The following is a 26352-nucleotide window of genomic DNA, read 5'->3' on the forward strand; positions in this document are numbered from 1 at the left end:
TGTGCTTTATTTCTTCTTTACATTTTAATTAAACTACAAACACATCAGCTGTAAGTACATGCTGAATGTATTCAGCTCTAGTTTAAACAGCTGTGTACAAAAACAATGTTATGTGACATCTTTTGATTTCGATTTTAAAAGAGAAATATTTGTCTTCATTAGATTTTTCTTCACGTCTTTTAGATGAGCAAAAGAGTTAAAGTTATTCTTGTCTGTAAGAAGAAATTGCAAGCTGGTCAAGGACACTGGCACTGTTTTTATTAAGACATTTTATTACAATTCAGATACACACGCTGCCATAATATACATGTATACCTTGTGGTATCTCCATATGTTTTAGTGATTGATTAATTCATAAATTATTTTAAGATTGCAAAAAAAAAGGCCCTATAAAAACAGCCAGAGGAAATGGTTACATACCTGCCATCCTCTTAACAAAAGTAATTGCAAGCTACATTTACATTCCACAATCAAAACCATACAAAAGTCTTATTCAAGTCTCAAATTCATTCATTCTTGAAGCAAGAATAAATAATGCTGTGGATTAGTCAGTACAAAAAAAATTAAGGCTCAGACAGTAATACCAACCACAGTATTCAGCATTCTCTATGAGATGAAATCAGTATTCAGCTTGATGTGTAAATCGTGTCTCCTCCACAGCTTTGGGCGTAAGAGTGTGTAAAGTGCCTGTTTTGTCCCTCATGCTCAGTGCAGTGGGATGAACAACTGCAGAACAAAACATATCCTCATTTAAAAATGACCTAGTGTGGTTATGCACAGTGCGTATGTTTTATTTATACAAACTAATCAATTGAATACAGTGTATTTTGAGTGCGCACATAAATAAAACTAAATAAATGGCTCAAAACAGCTGAATAAAGTATTCAAATGTGATATAGTTGGTTACAGAGTGACTGATGTGTAGTGTGTGTGTGACATTACCTTTGGCTTAGTGTGTCTAGTGAAAGGTACACCCTCCTCAGCAGTGTGTGTCTCCAGCATTTCCTTACTCTGGCTGTCTGAACTGAGGGCGTCCATTAAGCTGTTAGTGCACACCGAGTGAGTGTTATAACCGCTATCCACCTGCACACAGAACATGAGGGACAGATTAGACCTAAACCTGACATGAGATTAAACCTACAAATTAGTTGAAGACCATAGCTCACAATTCCATTAAGAAAAGCTTGCAAAAACAACTTTCTATTTATAAAGCAATAACTAAAATAAATGAAAAAAGAGAGCGGTTCAGCTGCTACTGCTACCACCAGCCAGTTTCACAACGGTTTTACGTCAGCTACACCAGCTTGGTTACTGTTTAAACGACTCTTCATCTAGTTGTCTAGTATTTGGAGGCTACTTGGAAGCCACTGGTGTTCTGGTCATCTGACAGCACGCATACTAACCTGCATGCTAATGTCATACGGTGTGATGCTCCCTTCTGCTAGCAGGGATACGAACATGTGCGTGCTCTCAGCGTTTGGCACACTGCATGTTTGAGAGCTGGACAGTCTAGCTGGTGACGCAGTGTCCTCTTCAGGAACCCAACCACAGGATTCCTCTCTGCTCCTGCTGATGACCTCATCCGCCTCATCTTCACTTTTGTCGGTCACAATATTTCCTTCCGTGTCCTTCACAAACTGCTCGTCTTGATCCATTTGCTCTGAAACATCCACAGAGGCCTCTGACTCACTTCCCCCTGATAGCAGTCCTTCTCGCTGGGCATTAGGCCCCGTCGAGCTGGCGTCCAGGTCCATGGTGGGTAAAGGTTCACTGGGATGGATGTTCTCCTTGTCGTGGAGAATTGGGGAAATGCGAGTAGGAGAGGCCCACATACAGACTCTGGGTCTGGACTGAAAGGGGGAGCAGCTGCGAATAGGGGAACAGCCCTCCACCAATGGGCTATTTCCACATCGGTTCACATCCATGTCCGAGCTGCCCGTAGGAACACCACTGGGGGACAGAAACGACAGCCTTTTCCTCTCACCTATAAAGACAAAGTTTTAATGTCATCTCACATACACCTATCCAAGGTCTTACAAACGGTGGTTCGCAAGTTGGTGAAAAGCGAATAATAAATTACATTGAATGCAAAATTAAAATAAATAAATGTGCAATAATCGAGATATAGCTTTAGAGAATAGTGACTATTAAATCAAAAGCTGTGACTGAATTACATAACTATCAGTGATGCGCGGGTTGATCCAAAATGAGCGGGTGCCTGCGGTCACCCGCGGTTACGAGTCATCCAAAAATATTTTTAATGATATTTAGATCTGTTTAGTTAACCTCAAAAATTATATATAATTGTTATAATGAGGTTAACTAAACAGAGGTTTGAATCTCCAAAGGTTAAATTCAAAAATAAAACACTAAATATATCAAATATTTTATCTGTTTACTTGCATGTTATGTGACCACTAACCAACATCAGAGAACCGTGAACATGTTAAATTATTGAAATACAAAAAAATCTCAGGGGGTACTTCAAGTAAATATTTTGTCTAATGGGTTTAGCTGACAAAAAAAAAAGTTTGGAAACCCCTGCATCTGTCTGTCTGTCTGTCTGTCTGTCTGTCTGTCTGTCTGTCTGTCTGTCTGTCTGTCTGTCTGTCTGTCTGTCTGTCTGTCTGTCTGTCTGTCTGTCTGTCTATCTATCTGGTCATGCAAACTACATTTTAAAACCCTGGCACCATCTCAGATTTTTTACCTGATACAGGCGTCACAGAATGCTGAAGTCTGATGGGCGACAGAATAGGAGATTTAAAAGCAGGCGAAGATCTCTCTGAAAACATTGGACTTGTGATACTGCCCAGACTATAGGCTCGACACTGGCCTCGGATGGGACTGGAAGAAAACTGGCCCTGAAAATTATGGGTAAAAACATAATATTAGATTATTAGAATCAGGTATCCTTGATCCAGCTCTTTTTTTTTTGTATATACAAGGGTGAAATTTCAAGTGAAATGGCCCTGGGCAAATCTATGATTTGGTACGTACAGACAAGGGCGTCCCGGTTGGAATGCCACACTGAAGTGGAGAGACAATAACAGAAGACATCATCTCTCGACTGCTGGGAGGTATGTTATGGGAATTTCTATCTGGGCTGGAAGGGGTAGAAGACTCAGAACCGCTGTCATGACCATCCAGAAACAGCTTCCGTCGCAATGAAGAGGAGCTAAGGCTCTCCTGCACCTGTTCAGTTAACTCTTCTGTCTTATAGTAATCACCTGGTAGAACAGAAGTTCTCAAGTTAATATCAACAAGCAAGTAAGGGTGTTAACAAGAAAATTATTTGAACAACAGCTTCAGCGTGCAACCGACAAACAATGGTGCGCTGAGGTAATGCTAATCTGACGCTTCACTTCATAGATCAATGCATTGACCAGCACTGACGCCCGTCACGGGAAATCTCCTCAACAAGGTTACTATCAGACAGGCTACAGCGTTCATTTTGAGCGTAAAGACTGTATTTGTGTTTCATCAAACAAATTGAACACAAATTTCAGGTATATTGCCTTTTAAGAATTCAAGCACTTTTTAAGTACCTCTTCATAAGCATGGCTGTTTCAAAGGCTTTTCCCAGTACTTCAATTTCAATAATTCAAAGTATGAACCCTGTTATTATAAATTATATTTTTGCCTACATTGTTTTTTTTTTTTATCTTTTTTTTTTTTTTGAAGTACAAATATATATAAACTAATCTCTCTATTAATGAGGTCATTAAAACTGTTTGCATAAAAGGTTTAAAAAAATATATTTTTTGGGCCGATAGAACTACAAGAGAACCATTTAAGGCCAAGAACGATAACTATATTAGCGTCCACAGTCCACACCAGCGGACGATAATGTTCTGTTTATTATAAACGCGTGCTTGTTGTCTGTCATTTTAAATGCTTGAGCTCTTTGCAGCAGAATGGATTCTGATTGGCTGTCAGTGTTTATATCGTTCATCAGCAGGATAAAAATAGTTCCTCTGTGCTGTTATCTTTAGTTGTGGTGTGAACTCTGCTATTCTTGAATACTGAGAAAGATTTTTTTTAACTATAGCCTTATCGTTATGTTTAGTTATCGTCTTTGATGTGAATGTGCCTTAACTGTCAATCTTGATACATTTTTAATGCATTCTTACTGAATAAAAGTTTTTTCTTTTTTTTATCTTACAGACCCCAAACTTTTGAATGGTATTATGATGTTGTAAATTACATTTTAGATTACAACCTTCTTTATGAATTCACTTGAATCTTGAAAGTAAATATTTCATGTTATCTCAATTAATGAGGTCATAAAAACTGTGTATGAAAGACAAAAGCATAACAGTTTGAGGGAATAATAATAATAATAATAATAATAATAAAAACTTATATTACTCCAAAACAAGAAAGAAATGAAAAGGGTTACCCAGAACTTTCTCAAGATTGAAGTCCACTGGTAGGGACAGGACTGTCTGACAGATGGCTTTAACACAAACAACAAGCAAAGACCGATTATTCTAAATCTACACACATATCTAAAATGATCGTTTATGAATGTCTTAGAGCTGCTGAACAAACCATTGATTTTCTTTGGTGGCGGAGGCTCCTCTGCTACCAGTGGGGACAACGGACCTAAAATTAGACAGTTTCAATGAATATCCAAATGCTACATTAGTTGTATTAAAACATTTCTCTTTTATGTGTCTGTGTCATGACTTACTTTTGTGATGTGGCGGTTTTATTGACTGTTTAGCTGTGAGTGGTCCCCATGGAGAGGGAACAATGGCACCTTTAGTAAAAAACTGTACAACCAAAAATAATTTGATGAAGCATCTTTCTCTTTAGTGAAAAGAAAACATTTTCATGGACGGGGACTGTTTTATTTACAAAGAGTAAAGCAGTTTTACCTGTTCAATAGCATGTTGCCGTTTTGCCTCAATCTCAGAATCTGCCCTTATGCGTTAAAAAGAAACACAGTTGAGTTAATATCATGAACATGAAAAAATAACTACAAATACAGGGTTATTAAAAAAAGCTACAGATAAACATAATAACAACAGCAATACATACCTGGCTTGGCTCAGAAACACTGCTTGGCGGTGAATGTCCTCAGGGTCTATTTCCACAGGAAGTAAATTTGCCATTTCATCAATGGACCACTTGAACTTGGCTGGAGTCTACAACAGAAAATACAACCAGAAATGACATTTCTATCGTTTTTCTTTATTTTCCCCTGACACGCAGAGTCACCGCAGATACTCACCGCAGATGAGCTCTTGGAGCTTTTGAACACCGACGGGCTGGGCATCAGAGGCTCATGCAGACGGTGGTAGTCGTTTGGGCTCTCAAACGGGTTCAGAATAGCAGGTCTTCCTGGAGTCTCGGGTGTTATATGAATCTCTGCTATGTCTCCCATCTTAAAAACGGCGTCCAGAGACAAGCTGGCTACGTTTTAATAAGAAAGGAAAACGAGTGAAAGACTGCAGATTCTTGCAAATATCAACAACTTGGAGTGGTAAACATCCTGTTTGGTTATACACTACTGCGTCTCATTAATAATGATCAAAAGAGTACTGATCGGGTTATCTACCTTATCTCAACATGTTTTGATGCAGTTTTTACCCGGTGATTAATGTTCTTAATTAAATACTCACAACGCAACGAGACTCAAACAAGCCCAACCGCGATCTCTGATGGGCTTCCAACGTCTGATTTAATTTTCGCTCAAGATGTGCCAACCAATCACAATTCAGCAGAACCTGCGAAACAACCAATCAGGTGAGGAGAACGGGCGACATTCCGTCTCGACGTAACTTCCTTTCGAACGTTTACAACTTTATTGAGAGGATTACCACAACAACAAGCGGGAGGTGTCAATACAACGGCTGTCGGTTAGTTTGCAATGTATTCTGTTTTATATTTATTTCGCAAAAGTGGGGAAGATACCAAGGACTACCAACAATAGACGTGTCGGGGTCATCTGAATGAAAGATAGTGCTTTGTTATTGTCGTTAAGTAATTAAATAGCTTTAGCACGATAGCATCATGGCCAATCCCGCGAGCGCAAACATGAATGCCGTCCGGGAGACTATGGATGGTAAGATTGAGGAAATCTTGTGGTGAATCATATCGGTTAATCATCGAATGAACCTCTGGACGACTAATATGGCTTCTTCTATCATTTTCAGTTCTCCTGGAGATATCAAGGCTTCTGAATACAGGATTGGACATGGAGTCCTTGTCGATATGTGTCCGTCTCTGTGAGCAAGGGATCAATCCTGAAGCCCTGTCATCAGTCATCAAAGAACTCAGAAGAGCCTCGGACTCGTTAAAGGTGCTCACACTAATGCAGCAGTAGATTTGTGGTGACAGTCCGTCTTATTTCTGCTTCTCTCCACTCTCCCTTTTGAAGATGCAAAATCATGAGTATTTTGATATTCTTGCATCAGTAATCTGGGAAATTAGGTGAAGTCTGCCAGACTCAACATATTGAGCTATTAAAGCAAGGGGTTTCAATCATTTAGATTCCACGGACCCCCATCCGATTCCTAACATTTAAAAGGCAGCTATACATTTTCATGTATAAATGTGTTAAAACTGGAAAAAAATGTGTGTAAAATAGTATGTAAAATATTACTTGGGAAATATGTATTTTATATAATGTTACATTACGCTTTTATGCGTAATAGTACTGTACTGTTGAATGCATTCTTGATTCAAATTTGAATTAATTAATTAAAATACATAAAAAAATCTAATTAATTTCTTATTTTAATATATTTTTACTTGTTTATATTAGTATTTTTATTTTTTATTTCAATCAAATTTAGTTTATTATAATATTTATTTATTTTTACATTTTCTACAGTGTTTCTCTCTAAAAAAAAATCCACAGACATGGGTATTTCTTCTGCGACCCTACATGGCACAAATGGGTTAGAGAATGGATGGATGGCATTTCCGCTTTAATTATGACAAAGCTATTTTTTTCTTTTTATTACCACAAACTGGAAGTCTCAATCCATTAACAATAAAAACAACAGTTGTTGAGGGGGGGAAAATAACCTAAACCATACATAGCTTCAGGTTATGTTATTTTAATATATAATAATTGAAATATATTTAAAAAAATATAAATTTATAAGTCATTCTGCAGCCCTCTCAGAGGTAGGCCCAGGTTCCTTGGTTGAGAACCACGGCCCTATGGTGTGACATGCTATTCTATTATTTTTTATACATGCAGATAATATTAATTGAGAAGCTACAGGCCGAGGGGTATATTTGCACTTAAAAAATTGCACTACCTACTAAGAAAAATAATTTAATAGGACTTATTAAAATGCACACTTTACCTTAAATTTGTCTTATCATTAACTGTCCTTTTTGTTTGATTTTTTTCAGGCTTCTGAAAACAGCACTAGTCAAGGATGACTCTAAAATTCATCTCTGACAAAGCAGTTTAAGAAAAAACTGCATGCTACACTGTATATAAGCATATATTATGTGTGAAAGCAGTTGTTTTTGCCTTGTTTGGCCTACTTTCATATGCCTCAGTATGTACAGTTGGACTGTTCAAGCATTTGCCTTTTCCTTATCTTTTTGTCCATTTAACATTGTGTATACAAATAACTATAATGCATATTTTGTTGGGTTTTGCTGCAGGTTAAGTCAGTAAAATGGTGTTTTTGTTGTTTTACCCTAACTGTATGAAACATGCTCTTTTTATTGATATGGTCTCTGACTGATCCCTCAAGGGTTCATTTTATCTGTACAGCCATGTTCATTTGTGTCTTTCAACCACACGATGGCGACGTCAGTGCATTTATAGGTAAATCATCGACTACTTGTGCTTTGTATTGTAACGTAGCATTGTAATATCAATCTTTCCAGATTTATTTCTTTATTTTAAACATTTATACAAAACGTCATGGCCAATTTCTTCTTTCGTTCTTATTCTCTTCAAAACAATAGCAGTTTAATTGGATCATCAAGCCTGTTCTCCATGTCACAGGTGCTTTTTTTTGCCCAGATCTGACACCAGTTTTGGCCGGGAATGTTTAAGGTCACGTTTGGTAAAAGTGGCGTGGCTCTTAGATCAGCCCAAAAGGCATGAGCTTCATTAACACCCAGCCGTGCTGAGAGGGAGAGGTGGCTGTGTCCTTGGTTCCTGCAGATAGGAGGCATAATGTTTCACTCCTGCTGTGAGAATTCATTTATGTGTCTGTAATCACCTCTACCTTATGTTTGCTCTTATTGCTAAACATTTACTCTCGTCCAGTCGCTTTTCAAGGAGAAATTCTCAGGAGAATGTGGTCTGGGTTAATGTCATATTCATGATTCCTGTTCCTAATTTTTAGTTGAATGGGAAAAGGCTACAGTTCAACCCTGTTATGTTAGAATCTATTACTTAAGGCTTGTTTCGATGGTAGTCCCTCAAACATTTGTTGACTTTGTGGATGAAATGCCACCTTTTTTGTTAGTTGTTGCATGGGTCAAGGATGCACCATCTTCAGGTCTCCGTTGAATCACCTTTAACAAAGACACAAACAGCATGTGGAGAATGATTGCGACCGCTTGTTGGAATGACAGGTGTTATCAACTAAAGCGGACCAGGCGTGTCTCTTCATGAGGCCGGCTAATGATGCGCAACAATGGGGTAGTTTATTCCTCACTGTGAATTAGTATCATAAAGGTTGCCACTGTGACAGTGATATCGCTCATCAGTACCATCGAATCATTTTTGTTAGCTTTGTTTGTGTGACCATCGCTCTCCGATCTGCATCTGACTTTGATAGTTCTTTTAGAGTGGATGAAGTTGATGGTCAATATTTAAAAAAAGACGAGCACCATCAAAGTAGTTGTGAGTTTAGAAAGTGAGCTTATACGCTGACTTTGGCTTATTGAACTTCTTTTAAAAAGGATGAAACCAAATAACACAATTAGGTATTCCGAGGTTGATGTGTAATTATCATATTCCCATCCTCTAATTCATGCATTAATTGCTTTAATTAGCAAAGCAATTAAAAAAACAATGCTAAGCTCTGTAATAGCATCCACCTTCAGTAACTGTTTATGTAAATTCCCTTGTGTTTGGTGTAGGTTAATGAAATATTTGTTATTAAATGGGAATTCTGTGTGTTCAAGTATGTAATTATCAATAGTTTAGCTGTAAATTTAATAATTGTGTTTTAACCTTCTAAATGATGCATGCAATGCAACAGGGTTCTTTGTTCACAGGTATGTGATAAACAACTGGTATTAATCTAAAGCTGATGGAAATGAGAATACCCTTGTGCAAGGTTAATTGAAAGTTTAAAATGTATAATTGTGGGTTAGAATCCATTATTTTTTTCAACATAATGCCTTTAAAAATAACAGGGCCTTTGCCCTTTTTTGGAATATGCGCTCAGCCATTTTACTCGCTAAATAACTATTTAAGTATAGCCCTTGACCCTGCTTGGGCTACAAACTCCTTAAGTTTCTTTTTCATACTTTTATAACAAGTGATCACAATATGCATACTTTAGGCAAGTGTCTACAATAGCCCATATGTGAACACTACTGTCAAAAGTTTGGGTTTGGTAAGATTTTTTAATGTTAAGACATCTGTTATCCAAATCAAGGCTGCATTTATTGGATGCAGAATACAAAAAAATACAGTAAAACTATTAATATTGTGAAATATTGTTACAATTTAAAGCAGCTATTTTCTATATTAATAAATATTTTACAAAATCCTGTGATGGTGCTGAGTTTTCAGCAACTATTACCCAAATCTTCAGTCACATAAATCTTCAGTTCAGAAATCATTGTAATATGCTGATTTGGTGCTCAAATAACATTTCTTATTATTATTATCACAGAGGAAAACGATTGTGCTGTTTAATATTTGAAACCATGATGCTGTTTTCAGCATTTTTTGATGAAAAGAAGATTCAAAAAGACATAAACAGATATATATATATGTATATTATGTGTATGTATATGTATATGTATATAAATGTATATGTATATATATATATATATATATATATATATATATATATATATATATATATATATATATATTTATTTATATATAATTTATTTATTTTTTTAAAGTTGTGCCTTTGTGTCACTTTTTGACCAATTACATTTATCTGTGATGAATAAAACTATTAATTTCTTTAAAAAAAATAAAAATAAAGTTTGTGGAAGATGTCTTTTATACTTGCCCCCCATGTATTGTGACAACATATTATATCAGGGCCGGATTCACATGCAGCATGGCCAAGGCCAGGACTTTTTCCCCTTTAAGACAAACATGCATTCACAAACATCTTTCTATTCTATCCATGGTCATATCTCAGAAATCTTTTTACAAAAGCTTCCACTGGGACTATACAGGTAAAAGGTACTAATATGCACACTTTTGGTACCAATATACTGTAAGTACCTTTAAGGTAAGCTACTAATATGCACTCTTTAGGTACGAAGGTGTATCTTTTGAAAGGGTACTGCCCAGTGACAGCTTTTTTCTGAGATTGTTGGATTTTGAGGATGACATTTTACATATTGCAGCACACTTTGTGTGTACTTTGTTCACATATCTAAGTGTCCTACACAGGCCTGCATCTGCAGTAGCTAATGGTGGAAATGTTAAGTAGGTAGGTTAGGCAATTTGTTTTATAAACACTTTTTGTTAGCCTATTGTTTTAAACTGTCGTCATATCCTGATAGCAATCAAAATGAGAAGTTATCTAAATATTAAGTGTAACAGCTCAATAAATAACCCTTTTATTTCAAGGCTTAGTTCATGTCTCGTAGACCTGTCCATTGCATTACGATTGAAAGTAGTATCAATAATGTCAAAAAAGTGACGTGCAGTCAAATGTCCGGGTGTATGCTGTTTAAACAAGTGTTCTCACTGATACGCTTGTTGTGTTTACGCAGAGTTTTGATAAGTTTTATAGACTTGATTTTGTTTCTTATTCAAAAGTGTATTCAAAAACAGCACCCCCAGCCTAAAACATCCTGCACCCCTGAGCATAAATATATCTTCTGTGGAAGTCTCAGGACCAAAAAAATGTTTGTCCAATCATTGCATTTGGTCAATGAAACGATGGCCTGTCAACTGGTATTTCCATACCTGCATGCACCCTGCTCGGGCAGATATCACTTCATTAGCGTGACAATCATGCGGTGATTTGTCTCATAAAACACATCGCAACTGCTGTGTTTGAAATTGCCCTCTACACCCTCATTCACTATTCCCTACATTACTCCATAATTTAGTCCACTGAAGGAGTGAATGAAAACGAGTGAGTGAATTCGGACACTGAGTGCGCCGGAAGAGATGCAGCTTTTGCATGGTTTGTGCTGTTTAATTATCATTTGAAACATAGCAAACTGGCAGTTCCAGTAGTAGTGAAAATATTTATCTTGAACTCTGTCATGGAAACTATAGCATACATAAACTGTAATTAAACAATCTAATAATCAATTAAAAAGGAATTTATTCCTGTATTATATAGAGTGGTGCAGGTATGATAACACTTTGTAGGCCAAAACGCAGAAGCGAGTTAGCATTTTAGCACTTCCTGTTCCATCGTCCCAAAGTCATTGGGGTTTTTAAAAGGGTTTTTGTTAAATGGCTAAAATAAGTTCTGTGGTGAACAAGCTCAAGACACTCACATTTTATTCTACGACATAAAATACATCAATATTACCCCACTCATTTTTTTAAGCTGTTACATGTCTTGAAAAAGGCGGTTGCTAACAAGCTAAATGAGACTACAGAGGCTGTCGAGGAAAGTAAACGTCATCAATCCAAACAGGTAAGCTCAGTCCGCTTTTACAGCATCGTTATGGTTATAATTGTGCTCTTACAAATTATTCTAACTCATACGTTCTGGGAAAATGTTTTTAGATAAAAACTGAAAGAGTTGTCGGAAGCTTGGTGGTGACATTGAAGTCGAGCGACCGTGGTATAGTTCGTTTATAGCCTACCTTTAGCTTTTTACTTCATAAAAGTTGTGTTCATCTGTGATAATTATCTTGATGGACAAAACGTGCAAGTATCATAAATTTTTGTTGAACACAGAGCTTGTTTTTAGCGATGATACAAAAGCCTGTGGGAAAATCCTATTGGGTTTTTGTTGGGGGAACTAGCGTGATGCTAACTGCTGGTGGCCTACAAAGTGACGTTATACATGCACCACTCTATTACGCTGTAGCCACATTGGACCAGCGGTTTGGAAAATGGATGGAGAGATGATTCAGCTGTGGGCGCCATCTTCTGGTCAAACGCAGTAATTCATTTGACACGCGACTCTCACAGTGCATTATGGGTATTCTCTAGCCATTGAGCGTACACCAGTTGTACACTCGGTATTGCGGTGCATTGTGTGAATGAGTGCACTCAGTAACGTCCATGGTTTCGGACACCACAAATGGTTTTCCCCTCAAATAGTGCCCTATTTAAGGGTACAGGGGCGATTTCGGACACAGTCAGAATCTCAATTGGCTTCGATTAATCTTTGCGCAGCTGCCACACCTGTCAAAAGATCCTCTAAGAGTAAAGTAGGCCTACTTTTTTTTCCGCTTAATAATATCCTCTACCCTCTCATGTGGAATGTCAAAAAAAGCTCTACGCCCAACAGACTTGAACTCTTCCGGATGTCAAGCCTGTTAGTAACTTCATCAGAAGTGCATCAATTCCCATTAGCTGCAAATGAACGTGCGCAAGGCGTGTCACCTCATTGCCCGTTTGATCAGCGGCGCCGTTTAAATGCCACTTCGACTCACATTAACCTCCGCACCGGACATTTACCGCGCGTCCGAGCCGAGCTTCCCACTAGACAAACAAAAGGGGTTGATAATACTAATGCTTGTGTTGTGACAGCGCTATTTATAATGATTAATGATCCCATGTTTTAGTTGATTACTGTGCCGCCGAGTCTCCATACTTGTTTCAATTAGTGTTGTGAAGGTCGCTAAACTAATCCCTCACCCCCGTGAGCATAATCTTTTCTCATTAATAATCATACAATGCTTTCTGCCCTCATGCTCATTTGAATCACCAACACTGCTAAAGGAAAAGACATCCTCAAGTACTACTGCTTTAGACAGGAAATATGAGGATGATGTTGATGATGTTTGGTGTGCTCTTCCCAATGCTGTGACTCATTGACCTGCTCCCTCAAGGGATTTCTCAATTGAGCTTTAGCATTTAATACATCTTTATTTGTCTAATTAGAGTGGATGGAATGATATTTAGGCCTCATGCATTTGATCTGCTACCGAAATCTTTCTCTGCAGGCTTGAGTAAGTCATATAGCCTATTATTGTCGACAGGACCAGAAGCAACCTGTCTTTTTCCATCAAGCCCAGTTCGTTGCACTGCACACAGAGATATAGATGTCATTACATGACTATATTTAAATTGTTTAAGTAACAGCATCCATAACCAACAACAGTACATTGCCTTGAGCCAGCTGAAATGATGTGGACTAAGCTTTTCTTCATTGTTGAGCAGAATGTTCTGCAGACATTTCTAAAGGCGATTCACTTGAAGTAAAAATAGAATGAAAGACAAAAGACCTTTGGACAGGACATTATATAATATTTCTATATACTTTGAAGACATGGACTAGTTGACACACAGAGCTGATACAACGGCTATATATCTCACTAAATAAGGTTTTAAGCCAATGTTCAGTTACACACTGTAAAAAATCCAACTTCTATTTTGCCACACTCTATTTTAAAAGTTGATTAAAAAAAGTTGAGATTAAGGTTAAGAACGTATTAAAGTAAATATTTTAGGTAATTTAGTATGAGCAATCTTATAATTTTCAATAGTACGAATTTATGATGTCAAGTTTGATGGTGAGAGTTGAACTGACAGGCTATTAAGAATGCTCAGTTTAAGGCAGAACAAATCCACCTTGCTTATCTGCCATGATCACATGTCTTGATTTGAGAATTATCCTTCCATCTTCTTCCGCTTATCCGGGGCTGGGTTGCAGGGGCAGCAGTCTAAGCAGAGACGCCCAGACTTCCCTCTCCCTAGACACTTCCTCCAGCACTTCAGGGGGAATACTGAGGCGTTCCCAGGCCAGCCGGGATACATAACCCCTCCAGCGTGTCCTATAGGTCTTCCCCGGGGTTTCCTCCTGGTGGGATGCGTCCGGAACACCTCCCCGGGAAGGCGTCCAGGATGCCCGAGCCACCTCAGCTGGCTCCTCTCGATGTGGAGGAGCAGCGGCTCTACTCTGAGCTCCTCCCGAGTGACCGAGCTCCTCACCCTATCTCTAAGGGAGCGCCCAGCCACCCTGCGGAGAAAGCTCATTTCTTCCGCCTGTATCCGGGATCTTGTCCTTTCGGTCATGACCCACAGCTCATGACCATAGGTGAGAGTAGGAACGTAGATCGACCGTTAAATTGAGAGCTTCGCCTTACAGTTCAGCTGCTTCTTCACCACGACAGACTGGTACATCGACCGCATTACTGCAGAAGCTGCATCAATCCGTCTGTCAATCTCCCGTTCCATCCTTCCCTCACTTGTGAGCAAGACCCCGAGATACTTGAACTCTTCCACTTGAGGCAGGAACTCTCCACCAACCTGAAGCGGGCAAGCCACCTTTTTCCGACTGAGAACCATGGCCTCGGACTTGGAAGTGCTGATTCTCATCCCAGCCACTTCACACTTGGCTGAAAACCGTCCCAGTGCACGCTGGAGGTCTTGGTTTGATAAGGTCCCCAAACCGGACACTCTCTGACCCCTGGCTGTGCCTAGAAATTCTGTCCATAAAAATTATGAACAGAACCGGTGACAAAGGGCAGCCCTACCAGAGTCCAACATGCACCGGGAACAAGTCTGACTTACTGCCGGCAATGCGAACCAAGCTCCTGCTCCGGTCGTACAGGGACCGGACAGCCCTTGGCAGAGGGCCCCGGACCCCATACTCCCAGAGCACCCTCCACAGGATGCCACGAGGGACACAGTCGAATGTCTTCTCCAAATCCACAAAGCACATGTGGATTGGTTGGGCAAACTCCCATGAACCCTCCAGCACCCTGGAGAGGGTATAGAGCTGGTCCAGTGTTCCACAGCTGGGACGAAAACCACACTGTTCCTCCTGAATCCGAGGTTCCACTATCGGCCGAATTCTCCTCTCCAGTACCCAGGCATAGACTTTCCCAGGGAGGCTGAGGAGTGTGATCCCCCTGTAGTTGGAACACATCCCCCTGGTCCCCTTCTTGAAAAGAGGGACCACCACCCCACTGCCAGTCCAGAGGTACTGTCCCCGACCGCCACGCGATGTTGCAGAGGCGTGTCAGCCAAGACAGCCCCACAACATCCAGAGACTTGAAGTACTCAGGGTGGATCTCATCCACCCCCGGTGCCTTGCCACCAAGGAGCTTTTTCTTAACTACCTCGGTGACTTCAGTTTGGGTGATGGACGAGTCCACCTCCAAGCCCTCGGCCTCTGCTTCCTCAATGAAAGACGTGTCGGTGGGATTGAGGAGATCCTCAAAGTATTCCTTCCACCGTCCAACGATATCCCCAGTTGAGGTCAACAGCTGCCTACCTCCACTGTAAACAGTGTTGGTAGGGCGCTGCTTTCCTCTCCTGAGGCGCTGGACGGTTTGCCAGAATCTCTTCGAAGCCAACCGATAGTCCTTCTCCATGGCCTCACCGAACTCCTCCCAGGCCCGAACTACTACCCGGGCTGCAGTCCGCTTGGCCTGCCGGTACCCGTCAGCTGCCTTAGGAGTCCCACAAGCCAGCCAGACCTGATAGGACTCCTTGACGGCATCCCTTACTTCTGGTGTCCACCACCGGGTTCAGGGATTGCCGCCTCGACAGGCACCGGAGACCTTATGGCCACAGCTCAGAACGGCCGCGTCGACAATGGAGGTGGAGAACATGGTCCACTCGGACTCAATATCTCCAGACTCCCTCGGGATCCGATCGAAGCTCCACCGGAGGTGGGAGTTGAAGATCTCTCTGACAGGGGACTCTTTCAAACGTTCCCAACAGACCCTCACAGTACGTTTGGGTCTGCCAAGTCTGACAGCTGTGACAGCTCCGCCCCTCTCTTCACCCGAGTGTCCAAGACATGCGGCCGGAGGTCGGATTAAATGACTACAAAGTCGATCATTGATATCCGGTCTAGGGTGTCCTGGTGCCACGTGCACTGATGGACAGCCTTATGCTTGAACATGGTGTTCGTTATGGACAAGCTGTGACTAGCACAGAAGTCCAATAACAGAACACCGCTCGCGTTCAGATCAGGGGGGCCGTTCCTCCCATGTGGGCCCCAGCTGCGCCGTGCCGGGTGACAGTTCAAGGAGGAGAATGAATCATTTCAAATGAATGAATTTCATGTTAGTTAATACAATGTTAACTAATGAACCTTATTGTAAAGTGTTACCAAAGTTTCTTATGGGTCAAAACAGTTTTCTAATGGCACAGCAGACATGTCTACAGTTATCTGCATCTCCTGCGCTGCATCAAGCCACTCCCATGATAGCTGTCACCGTTCAAATTAATGCAAAGCATACAGTAGACTAACTGTACATCATGTGCGTAAGACTCCAATAAAATTATTAAGCAATTATTCCCTTATGAATAAATCTCTCAGCGAGAAAAACTGTGTCTATATTATGATAGACAAAATAACATTAATATTAGTTTCAAAATAGTTTTTAAATTATTATTATTATTTTAAATTATTATTGTTCCTGGTTCAATAAGGTACACTTTTAAGAAAGTAGCAGTGGCTGGGACAGGCTTTAAGTATCACCTCCGCTTAAAAAGCTGCTATCTAATCCTGTTTACACGAAAAAGGCCTGTTCCCGAGCAGGTTTGAGCTTATGGACCTGTTGCTATGACAGCAACTCCATGATGATCTTCGAAGTACCTAACAATCCTGGATCATGTCAAATTGTCAACAGTAAAATCCAGATAACTGAGTAATCCTTGTGCAAAGAACGGACCCCAGAATGAAAACGAAACCAAAACAGAACAAAACAGAATGAGACTGTTATATGAACAATGGTTTGATTTTCTTTTAAATTACCTTGTGCCTTTTTGCTGTTTCATTAATGTTGTGTATGAAAACATGTATTAGAGATCAATGCTGTTTATGTCTCTTAATTGTATTTCAACAACAGAAGCTTGTCCAGGATCACCACATAAGAGAAACTTCTTCCCAAGGCCTAACTCAGCTCCACTAGCCCGAACTAGCAGCGAGTGTTTTACCCACAGCTTGCTCACTGCTGTAGTTGAGTGAAGGTTATTTGCCAGCTGAATGACCCCTCTTGTTTAGGTTTGATGGATGTTGTAGAAAGTGAACCCAGCAGGGGGTCTAAGAGGCAGAATGTGTGTTGGAGAGAGAGTGAGTGTAAGGAAAAGGATGCTCTATGATCTGTGAAGAACCAGAGCGAGAGAGAAAGAGAGTGTGCACCTGAGTGTTAGCATCAATGCTTATGAGGCTTATCCATCAAACTCAACTCACAGCTAAGCACGAATGAATAACCCTCGCCCTCTCTCCGCCTCAGGAGGAAAGGATAAAAAATCACACTGCCTTTGAGGTCACAGAAGTTGTTGGTGGAAAAGTTCAGTTACATGCATTTTAAAGGAAGCGTTCTTTCTTAAAACAGGTTAAAGACCTCTGGAATGGATGGAAAAGAGAAGATAAACCTCATAAAATAGAAGAATGAAAAATCACAGGACAAATCTAAAGTTCAGCATTCCGAACTCAGAATATATTTTTCTCTAATAACAGCGAAGGTTGAAGCTAATAAAATGCTGATGGTACGTGTACCCATTTGGTCACTGTCATTTTGCCAAGTAAGACATGTTCCTGGATCAACAGAAACATGCTGGGTTGTTCCAACCCATGTTTGGGTAAGATATGGACAAACCCAACCAATTGGGTTAAAAAAATGAATTGTGTTTGGTTGAGTTGGATTGGGTTTGTCCATTTTTGACCCAAACATGAGTTGAAACAACTCAGCATTTTTTAGAGTGAACAACATTTCTGTCCGAAAATTTAGACCTAACCCATATCCATAAGTTATCCCTGTATCAGAGGGAAAAGGGTGAATAACACTGATATAGAAGCACCTAACCCTGGTTTCTAAGCCTAACTTGACATAAACTGTAAATGTGTCCCTCAAATCTGATTGGTTGATTAGAAAGTTGTTCCAGGATTAACAAAGATGTTGATCCGCAGGAACATGTTGTACTTGGTGAAATCAGGTTCACCGTACACATTTAGTGTCCAATTGCTCTGAGGCAACATTTTGTAAAAGGCATTATTAATACTAAAATAATAAGGGAGGGAGACTTGTAATAATTCACAATTGCTGATCTATTCTGAAGTATTAAGTCTGCTATGAGGAGTCTGACTGTTGATTGGCAGGGATTGACCAGTCATGGTCATGAAGAATTGTATAGAGAGTTTTCAACAACAACAACAAAACTAAACAAAACAAATATCAGGAACCCTTTTGTTGCACCAGTAGGTGGCAACAAGGCATTGTCGTTATGAGTGAGTCAGTAAGTCTTTCACTCAACTTAACACCAGTACTGTGTTGTTTTGAGATACAGTACAGTTGATTCTACAGTGGCTTTGTTTTAGGGTTTTTTTGGACATTTTTAGCTGTACAGGTTAGGGGACCCTTTTTTTTGCAATATATATATATATATATATATATATATATATATATATATATATATATATATATATATAAATAATAAAACATGTTTTTTTTTTTTCAATATGCCCTAAAATTTAGTAGGTGAAAAACAGCAGACTATGTGAAATCAGTAGCATGTCTGAATTCACTGTATTCATAAAACAGTTAAAACATTAAAACAATATTTTGCTGAGATTCCGAAGTGTACACCTGATAAACACATTACTATTTTATGAGGCCACAGGAATGAGTTGTGAATGGCAATGAAAGGACACAACTTACGCAACTGATGTAAGCCCCATGACAAAGACAACATGCTAATACTACAATTATAGAACCAGCTGAATGACCCCTCTTGTTTTGGTTACATTTATATATATATTATTTCCTCATTATGCAATTTTGGACGAAGCTAATGTTATACGTGCCATGCTGTTAGTCTAAATATGCATGAAAATAAGTTATCAAATAGCACTCAGCACTTTTCAGAAAAATATCACTCTGACGTGTTATTGCTCAAATGACCCCTCTTGTGAAGCTGAGTGGCAGGATATATAAGAGAAAAGAAGGTTAACCTAACTTTATGTGCTTGGAGACTATTAAGATATGTTTGACAATCAGGGAGCGTTTTTTTAAAAAAATTTAGAATAACCTATTCAGCTTTCCCTCACGTATATATTTGATAAAATTAAACTTGTTCATTTAGAGTGACATGTTAAAAAAAGTTGAGTTTTCAGCTCTTAGGGGAATATCTTGTTCTGCATAATTACCCAAATTTGATTGGAACTGAACTTGACTTCTGGAGATGACTTTTAATGAATGTAAATCAGGCATCTCACATCCCCACGATTAATTTTGTCTGTAACAAAAAAAAAAAAAAAAAATCTTGTTAGAAAACAGAAAAAAAAGTGTTAAAGCGCTGACAGAGAAGTGCTGTCAGGCATTTTTCTGCTCTATCTCATCTCCATGACTGGCACTCTAGTGATATTTCCCCTCCCTCACTTTGATCATGGAAGTGATGTTCTAGAAGAAGCTGTGAATTCCAATGTGAGGTGGGCATCTCTTTAGCATACCTAAATAAAATTGGATCATTTTCATAGCCTTAGTTTCGTGTGCTTCATGTTCTCTGACAACACATGTTATCATCCACGGTTCAAAACAAGGTCTCAGAGAAGACTGAATGTATCAAATGGCAGGTTACGCCCACAGTAAGGAAGGAAGGTCAGGTCACACGATAGTCTTTGATTGATTTAATGGATGCATGCTTCAGTAGATGTATGGCTATGTGAAGTAATTTATAACGCAAGCATGACAATTCATCAGATAGGGATCTGTTTAAGAGGAAATGAAATTGTTCTCTAGTAGCCAGTTATTGATGGAAAAGTTTGGTAACTTCAATAATTGTGTAAATTAAATAAAATAAGATTAGTGTGATCCAGCTCCACAATTTTATATTTCCTCCAAGCAATAAATAAATGTAAAAATAAAATAAAATAAGAAGAAGAAGAAGAAGAAGAAAGAAAAATAATAATAAAAAATGTGTTAGAAATCAAGAAATAAAATAATTGTAAAACAAAAAATATTAATAATAATAAATAACTATAAATAATTATAAAATAACTATACATTTTTTACAAATATTTTATAATAAGATTTTCTACAATTGGTAATGGTATAGGTTGATATTTCATGGGAAAATAAAAAGAAATATGATTTCAGTTCACATTTTGATTTTATGATTTTTTTTTTAGCATTTTAATTTAGATTAGAGTTAGATTATTCTAATATTTTAATATTAATAATAATGTATTAATTACTTTTAAGTCATCCTGCGGCCTCCTTGATGTTAGCTGAGGCCCCCTGGTTGAGAATCATCACTTACTGTAGATTACTTGTTAACACTAAAATTTGAATAAAACTGTTACAAAAAAAAAAAAAAAAAAAAATGTCCTTACTATATTATAATGTTGCAATGTCTAAATTTACTTGTAGCATTTAAAAGAACTGATTTAAGTTTTTAGTGTTTTAATATTTAAATTTTAATTTAGACAAAATGATAGCCTACAGAATTGTAATACTGGTCATTTATTGTTATTGGACATATATGAAAAAAAAAAAAAATCTTTCTTGTTATTTGTTGTGAATTACGCTTTAAGGCAGTTTAAATATTTCATTTGAGGGTGAAGAATTTACGGTGTGGTAAATTTACACAGTCAGATTTTCCCCTTTATCCTTGAAGCTGAGAACAAATCCATACATTCTAATCTAACGAAGGACACATTCAAAGCAGCTCCCCAAAAACCACATCCATCTTCAGGAAAACAGGACACTGGCATTTTGGCAGAGCTTGAGTTATGGCACCAAGCGTCAGTGGCTGCATCAAACTCCACTCTCTTCTGAAGGACCTTTGTGGAAATGGCATGATTAATCCATCAGGGGACGTGGCTATGCAGGGTATATGCATGGCAGGGGGAATTAAATTACAGGGCTTGTTGGAGAGACCATCCCAGCACAGTGCATTTGAAAGTGTGGCAGCTTTAGCTGATGGATGTCGCTGCTCTTAATAGGCTGGTGGTGTGTGAATTGAGGCATTGACTCCCTCCCACTCTGTGTCCTGTACATAGGTGTTAAGGTTGACATGGGAGATAAGAGGAAGTAAAACATGAATTCGAATGGAGAGAGGGAGATTTGATTCAAGTGAACGTCCACGAGGGCTTATGAGCATATGATGACGTTCTCATTGCATATCAATGTAGCAGGTGTATTGATTGAGAGAACAGCATCACTTAAACACGTCTCAGAGGAATCGATAAGCATGTGTATTCCCTATATTTTAAATGATACACATGGTTGTATCTCGCTAAGTACTGTCTGTAGTTGAACGTATTGATCGCAATTGCGCAAAAGCATCGGATGTACATTGTAACAAATGTTCTCTTTGCATTATAAAAGAGAAGCGACAAATGTGCCCGATCGATGAAGAGAAGGTCAGGGAATGGACTCTGGCCGCAGCTCTAATAGAGAAGTCAATGAGGAACTGCTGTAATCACTGTAGTGAATTGAATAAAGGAATGTGGAACTGAGGGATGCAGGCAGTTTCTGCCAATTACTTTAAAGTAACTAGAAAACATCAGTGTTAAATTCCTTCTGAAATGCATAGACTTGAGGTGACCATTCATTTAAAAGCCATGGTTAGAGTTAATGTTGCTATATGCAAGGTTATAACACTAGAAAACAGAACAGCTCATGATGGTCTGACAGATTGCAGTGGATATGAAAGCAGAAAGCAGAAGTGAACTCTTAAATGATAGACATATAAAATTGTTTAGTGCCCATCTTATTGTAGCAATAAAATGTTATTGTAAAATAATTGTACAAATTGGCAGATAACATTGTGCATTCCTATTGTCTTATTCCATTGCTCGACTGGAGAACTGTGTTCCACACTGTGAAATGTCACAAAACCCAGTGCCAGACCGTAAGTGTCATTTAAATTGGGTACATAAGTGACTTCCAGCTGTATAGGGATATCATGATGCATATGAGGAGTGTATTATGATAACTAAGATTAATGTCGCTGTGACTCAAGAGACACCATAAGTGTTTGTTCTGAGATTAGCTGTTGTAAATGTTGAGAACCATTGCAAACCATAGGATCTACGGTCTGTGATGAACACTTTATGCTTTTGAAAATAACAAATAGTCGTTGACATTTCAGTTTAATTCTTTTCACTTCCTAAATCCTTCACAATAGATGGCAGTATAAGCTTTATATCCTGCCTCTGTGCATGCTTGACCTCACAATGTACCAAATAATTCAGTCACACTTTATTTTATGTTACAGTGTAATTATATAAAATAAATGAAGAACTACATAGGGGTTAGGGTAGGATTAGGGCTTGGCTTAGGGTTAGTTGCATGTAATATGCATAATTTACTGTTATTACTATGTTAAGTACATGTAACATATGTAACAAGGACACTGTAAAATAAAGTGTTGCCCACAAATAAAGTTGTCTCCACTCTTACTTTAAAAGAGTGTTGCAACTGGAGTTGTTTTATTCTCTCTCAATGCTGACCAGTCATATGCTGATACTCATAATGTCCATATGGGGATGATGTATTATTGCTCAAATAATTTCTTATTCAGATTTTCAACGTGCTTTCTAAGTCATATCAGTTTTGTTAATACCATGTAATTAAAATATGTCAGTGCACTACAACGCTCAGGCTGTATTAATGACCGTGAAAATTGTTTTAATTAAATAGCCAATTATAGTAAAGCCCCAACCATGAGAATTGACATTTAAATGAGCTTTATTTAAATTGCTTTCAATATTGTTTCATCAGAATTTCTCACGCGGCGAATTAATCTCTTGCCCGTGTGCATGTACAAAGCGCCATTAACTATTGGAGTGCTGTTATTATTCATTGCATGATATAATGCAATAGCCTACGTCTGTCCTTTCATAATAAACTGTGACTATCAATAAACTGCTGCGACAACTAGCATTCCCGCACTTGTCACATAACATAACTGAGGCATAGCTGTCAATGACTGCAAAAAAAAAAAAAAAAAAAAACTCAGCGTAGTCTGCTGTTCTGTTTGTTTATCTTTATTGTGGATAGATAAAGGATGCCTTGTAAACCATGCTCAACAAAACAAGCGTTCTTTTTAAGTTCCTTGTGTTCAGATCTACCTGCTCTGAAAGAAAGGAACACACGTGCGCGCTGTGTCTCTTCCAAAACTCTCTTTGTTTCTTGGCTCCTCCTCCGGACCACAGTGTGACAGATTCAACTCGTCCGAGCACCACTAGCGCAGCTCTTCACTTTTTCCCACTGTCACTATCACGCTTTGATCGATGTCGTGACGCACAGACAATATCTCGTTCCCCCCCCCACCCCGTGCCAGGCTCATTTTACTTTTCAATCAGAACGGAATTGTTTTTATTGTTGTTTTACTAATCCGTGAGACATTACTTTTCCCAGAATACTTTGAAGACATTATTTAGTGTTGAACATGGCCACCCCGGCTGCGCTTCTGCCCGCGACACCGATGTCCCACGCGGCTCCAATGTCGATCGCCGCGGCTGTCAACTCCTCGAGCCCGGCGACCCTCTCGTCCTCACCGTCCGTCACCCCAGCCGGACAGAGCATCTTCAGATCGGAACTTCTCTCCTCCTCGAGCCCGGGTATCACCATCGGTAGTCTCCCGCACAAACCCGTGTATTCCACTCCTTCTCCAGTGGAAAACACTCCTCAAAACAACGAGTGCAAAATGGTCGAGGTCCGAGGCGCAAAGCTCGCGTCCTTCACTGTCAACGGCAACGAACTCATCTGCCTCCCGCAGGCATTTGACCTCTTTCTCAAGCACCTGGTCGGTGGACTGCACACTGTGTACACGAAACTCAAACGTCTAGAGATAACTCCTGTGGTGTGCAACGTGGAGCAGGTTCGCATCCTCCGTGGACTGGGCGCGATTCAGCCTGGAGTCAATCGCTGCAAACTTATATCGAGGAAAGACTTAGAGGTCCTGTATAACGACTGCACCAATGCAAGGTAAACTTAGCCTTCTCACACTGTTATGTCCTTCACTCTTAAAAATAAAAGTTCCAAACAGGGTTTTTTCGCAGCAGTGCCATAGAAGAACCTTTTTTCTTCTATGAAAAGTTTGAAAGTTTCCATGGAACCATCATGCCAATAAAGAAGAGTTGTTTTTTAGAGTACGATATACACAAAGGAAAAGTTCTAAAAGTAACACTAAACTAAAAATAATTTAAAAATCGCACCTTGTACTATGAGCCTTTATTGAGCTCATATCAGTACAGTATCTTGCGCAGACGTTACTTTCACAAACTCTTTTTTTTTTCTTTTGCTGAGCACAGCATGTTTATCTGCTTATGATCCAGTTTGAACAGTTTGGCCTTTGATAATCATGCACTTATCAGGTTACTTATACTGAAATGCATCACATTGAACATACACACACACCTATCCAGAACTGGGACACCTTTAGGAAGGACAGGTGTCTTTCACAAACAATTAGGCAGTCAGAATAGCATTGAATGTAACTCTTTGTCTCTTTATAAAAAAGTATCATGTGTAAACAAACACTTTTGGAGACTGAAATGGAAAAGAGAGAGGGGGAGAGATCGTATCAGTCTATGATATGAATATTTAATGGGGCTAGCCTGGTTGTGTTACAAGTTAAACTGAAAAACTTACGGGTCAATCGCCAGTTGTCCCGTGGTGTCAGGTCCACTAAAGGTCGGACTCGTAGTTTACTGTCTTTCGCTTTGAAAAGTGAAATTTGAAATGTGAAAACCAATGAATTTTCAGTGACTCACAACGTGGCCTGAATTCATTAGCCCATGTCGTTATCAGTTCAGACGACTGTCATAAAAAGCAGTTTAACTGTCATATATCCTACTTTGCAACCGTTGCCATCAAAGTTCGCGCGCTTTGAAAAAACACCAACCCTTTAGTAGCCTAGTATTAATAGCAAATTACGACGTCTGACCTTTAGAGTGATGGCAAGTATACTGATCCGTTTGCGCGCGAGTGCGCTCGAGAGCCACGCGAGCCTTGTTTGAAAGAACAAGGGTTTGCTTATCTAAACCTCGGTGTCTATACGAGCAAATGTATGACACCAGCTCATAGCTGTTTGATTATTAAAGAGCGCATTTAGGCACCCATCGGCACTGGCGAGGAGATGTTAAGCGCTTGTGACACAAGTTACTGGAACGAGATGGAAATCTCTGATTCCTGCCCGCGCGCTCGCTCTCCGCCGGTGTCTATATAGAAATTGATTCTCCGCAGAAATTAATTAATTTTTCATATTGCCTAGAGCGGCAGTTTTAAAAGGGCGCTCTCTAACAGTTCCCCCTCCCATTTGATCTCCACTTTGAATTATATTCTAATCGTATTAATACCTTTTGCCTCAGGATTAATCTACAAATGTTCGAATGTTTTTTGAAAATGGTTTGTATCACGACACATGCACAAATTAGCCCATTGTCCTGCCTTCTGATTTTCTCTTTTAGCTAGGACATGAGAAGGTATTTGGCCATTTTAAACGTTTCTATCTTTGTATAATGACTCTATTTAATCGATGTCTGGCCTCCTAATGTTTTAATTTTGGCAGAGCTGAATGGAGATCAGATAGCAAGGGCAGACAGCGTGGGCTAAACTCTTGGACCTCTATCCCTTGAATCCTCTGAAGTTTGAATTGAGAGACAGGCCAACACACTAGTGGAAATTAGTAACTATTTTACATTTTTGTGAATTGGTGGCTAATTTGTATGAATTATTTTCATTTGTATGTTTTCGTGCTTAATTTTTTTTTTTTTTAAAGTTGTATGTTTTTGTATTAAATCATTCAAAGTCATATGAAATTGCCACCTGTAAAATAGTTTTCTTATGAGATCGGGTTGGATAGGTTGCAAAGGGTGGGTTTTTGATTCAGAAATGACTCATGCTGAGTCAAAGTTAGGCACTTTGACTCATCATGAACGGATAAAGGGAATCTGAGAGAGAATCTGGTACGTTATCATTTCCTTAAGGTTGTTAATGCAACACGAGTAAATGCAAGAAGAAACTAAACAACAAAACCACACCTCCACCCCATATTGTGAGACTCAAATAACATTCAATGTCTTTTTTGGAGCTATGCTGCTGTTAATTCAT

The 26352-nt window shown here is 39.1% G+C and overlaps 3 protein-coding genes across 9 annotated transcripts in view; 2 read left to right on the plus strand and 1 right to left on the minus strand.

Annotated features, from left to right (window-relative positions):
- Positions 1–19: 19 nt before the first annotated feature.
- On the minus strand, positions 20–5707 carry bora (bora aurora kinase A activator). Of its 4 annotated transcripts, none has more exons than XM_079851829.1 (12): positions 5628–5707; positions 5237–5418; positions 5044–5150; positions 4881–4926; positions 4694–4775; positions 4552–4605; positions 4400–4456; positions 2998–3227; positions 2708–2861; positions 1404–1984; positions 943–1083; positions 20–726 (listed from the first exon to the last, which is right to left on the minus strand). In XM_079851829.1, exons 2-12 carry the CDS (start codon positions 5387–5389, stop codon positions 706–708), a joined length of 1626 nt encoding a protein of 541 aa, XP_079707955.1. In that variant the 5' UTR covers positions 5390–5418; positions 5628–5707; the 3' UTR covers positions 20–705. The 4 variants fall into 4 exon arrangements, with proteins under 4 accessions (XP_079707955.1, XP_079707957.1, XP_079707956.1 ...); XM_079851831.1 differs by having other exon boundaries at positions 5237–5414; positions 5628–5678; XM_079851830.1 differs by having other exon boundaries at positions 5564–5657.
- Positions 5708–5800: 93 nt separating this feature from the next.
- On the plus strand, positions 5801–7896 carry mzt1 (mitotic spindle organizing protein 1). The gene is made up of 3 exons (XM_079852047.1): positions 5801–6070; positions 6162–6307; positions 7375–7896. Exons 1-3 carry the CDS (start codon positions 6019–6021, stop codon positions 7402–7404), a joined length of 228 nt encoding a protein of 75 aa, XP_079708173.1. The 5' UTR covers positions 5801–6018; the 3' UTR covers positions 7405–7896.
- Positions 7897–23268: 15372 nt separating this feature from the next.
- dachc (dachshund c) overlaps positions 23269–26352 on the plus strand; it is a 53592-nt gene continuing 50508 nt past the window's right edge. For all 4 annotated transcript variants that reach the window (XM_079851791.1, XM_079851792.1, XM_079851793.1 and 1 more), the window contains exon 1: positions 23269–24225. In XM_079851791.1, the coding sequence (XP_079707917.1) occupies positions 23687–24225 (539 nt within the window). In that variant the 5' untranslated portion in view covers positions 23269–23686. The remainder of the gene's footprint in view (positions 24226–26352) is intronic.

Source organism: Squalius cephalus (genome assembly GCF_949319135.1).
Source record: "Squalius cephalus genome assembly, chromosome: 2".
NCBI lineage: Eukaryota > Metazoa > Chordata > Actinopteri > Cypriniformes > Leuciscidae > Squalius > Squalius cephalus.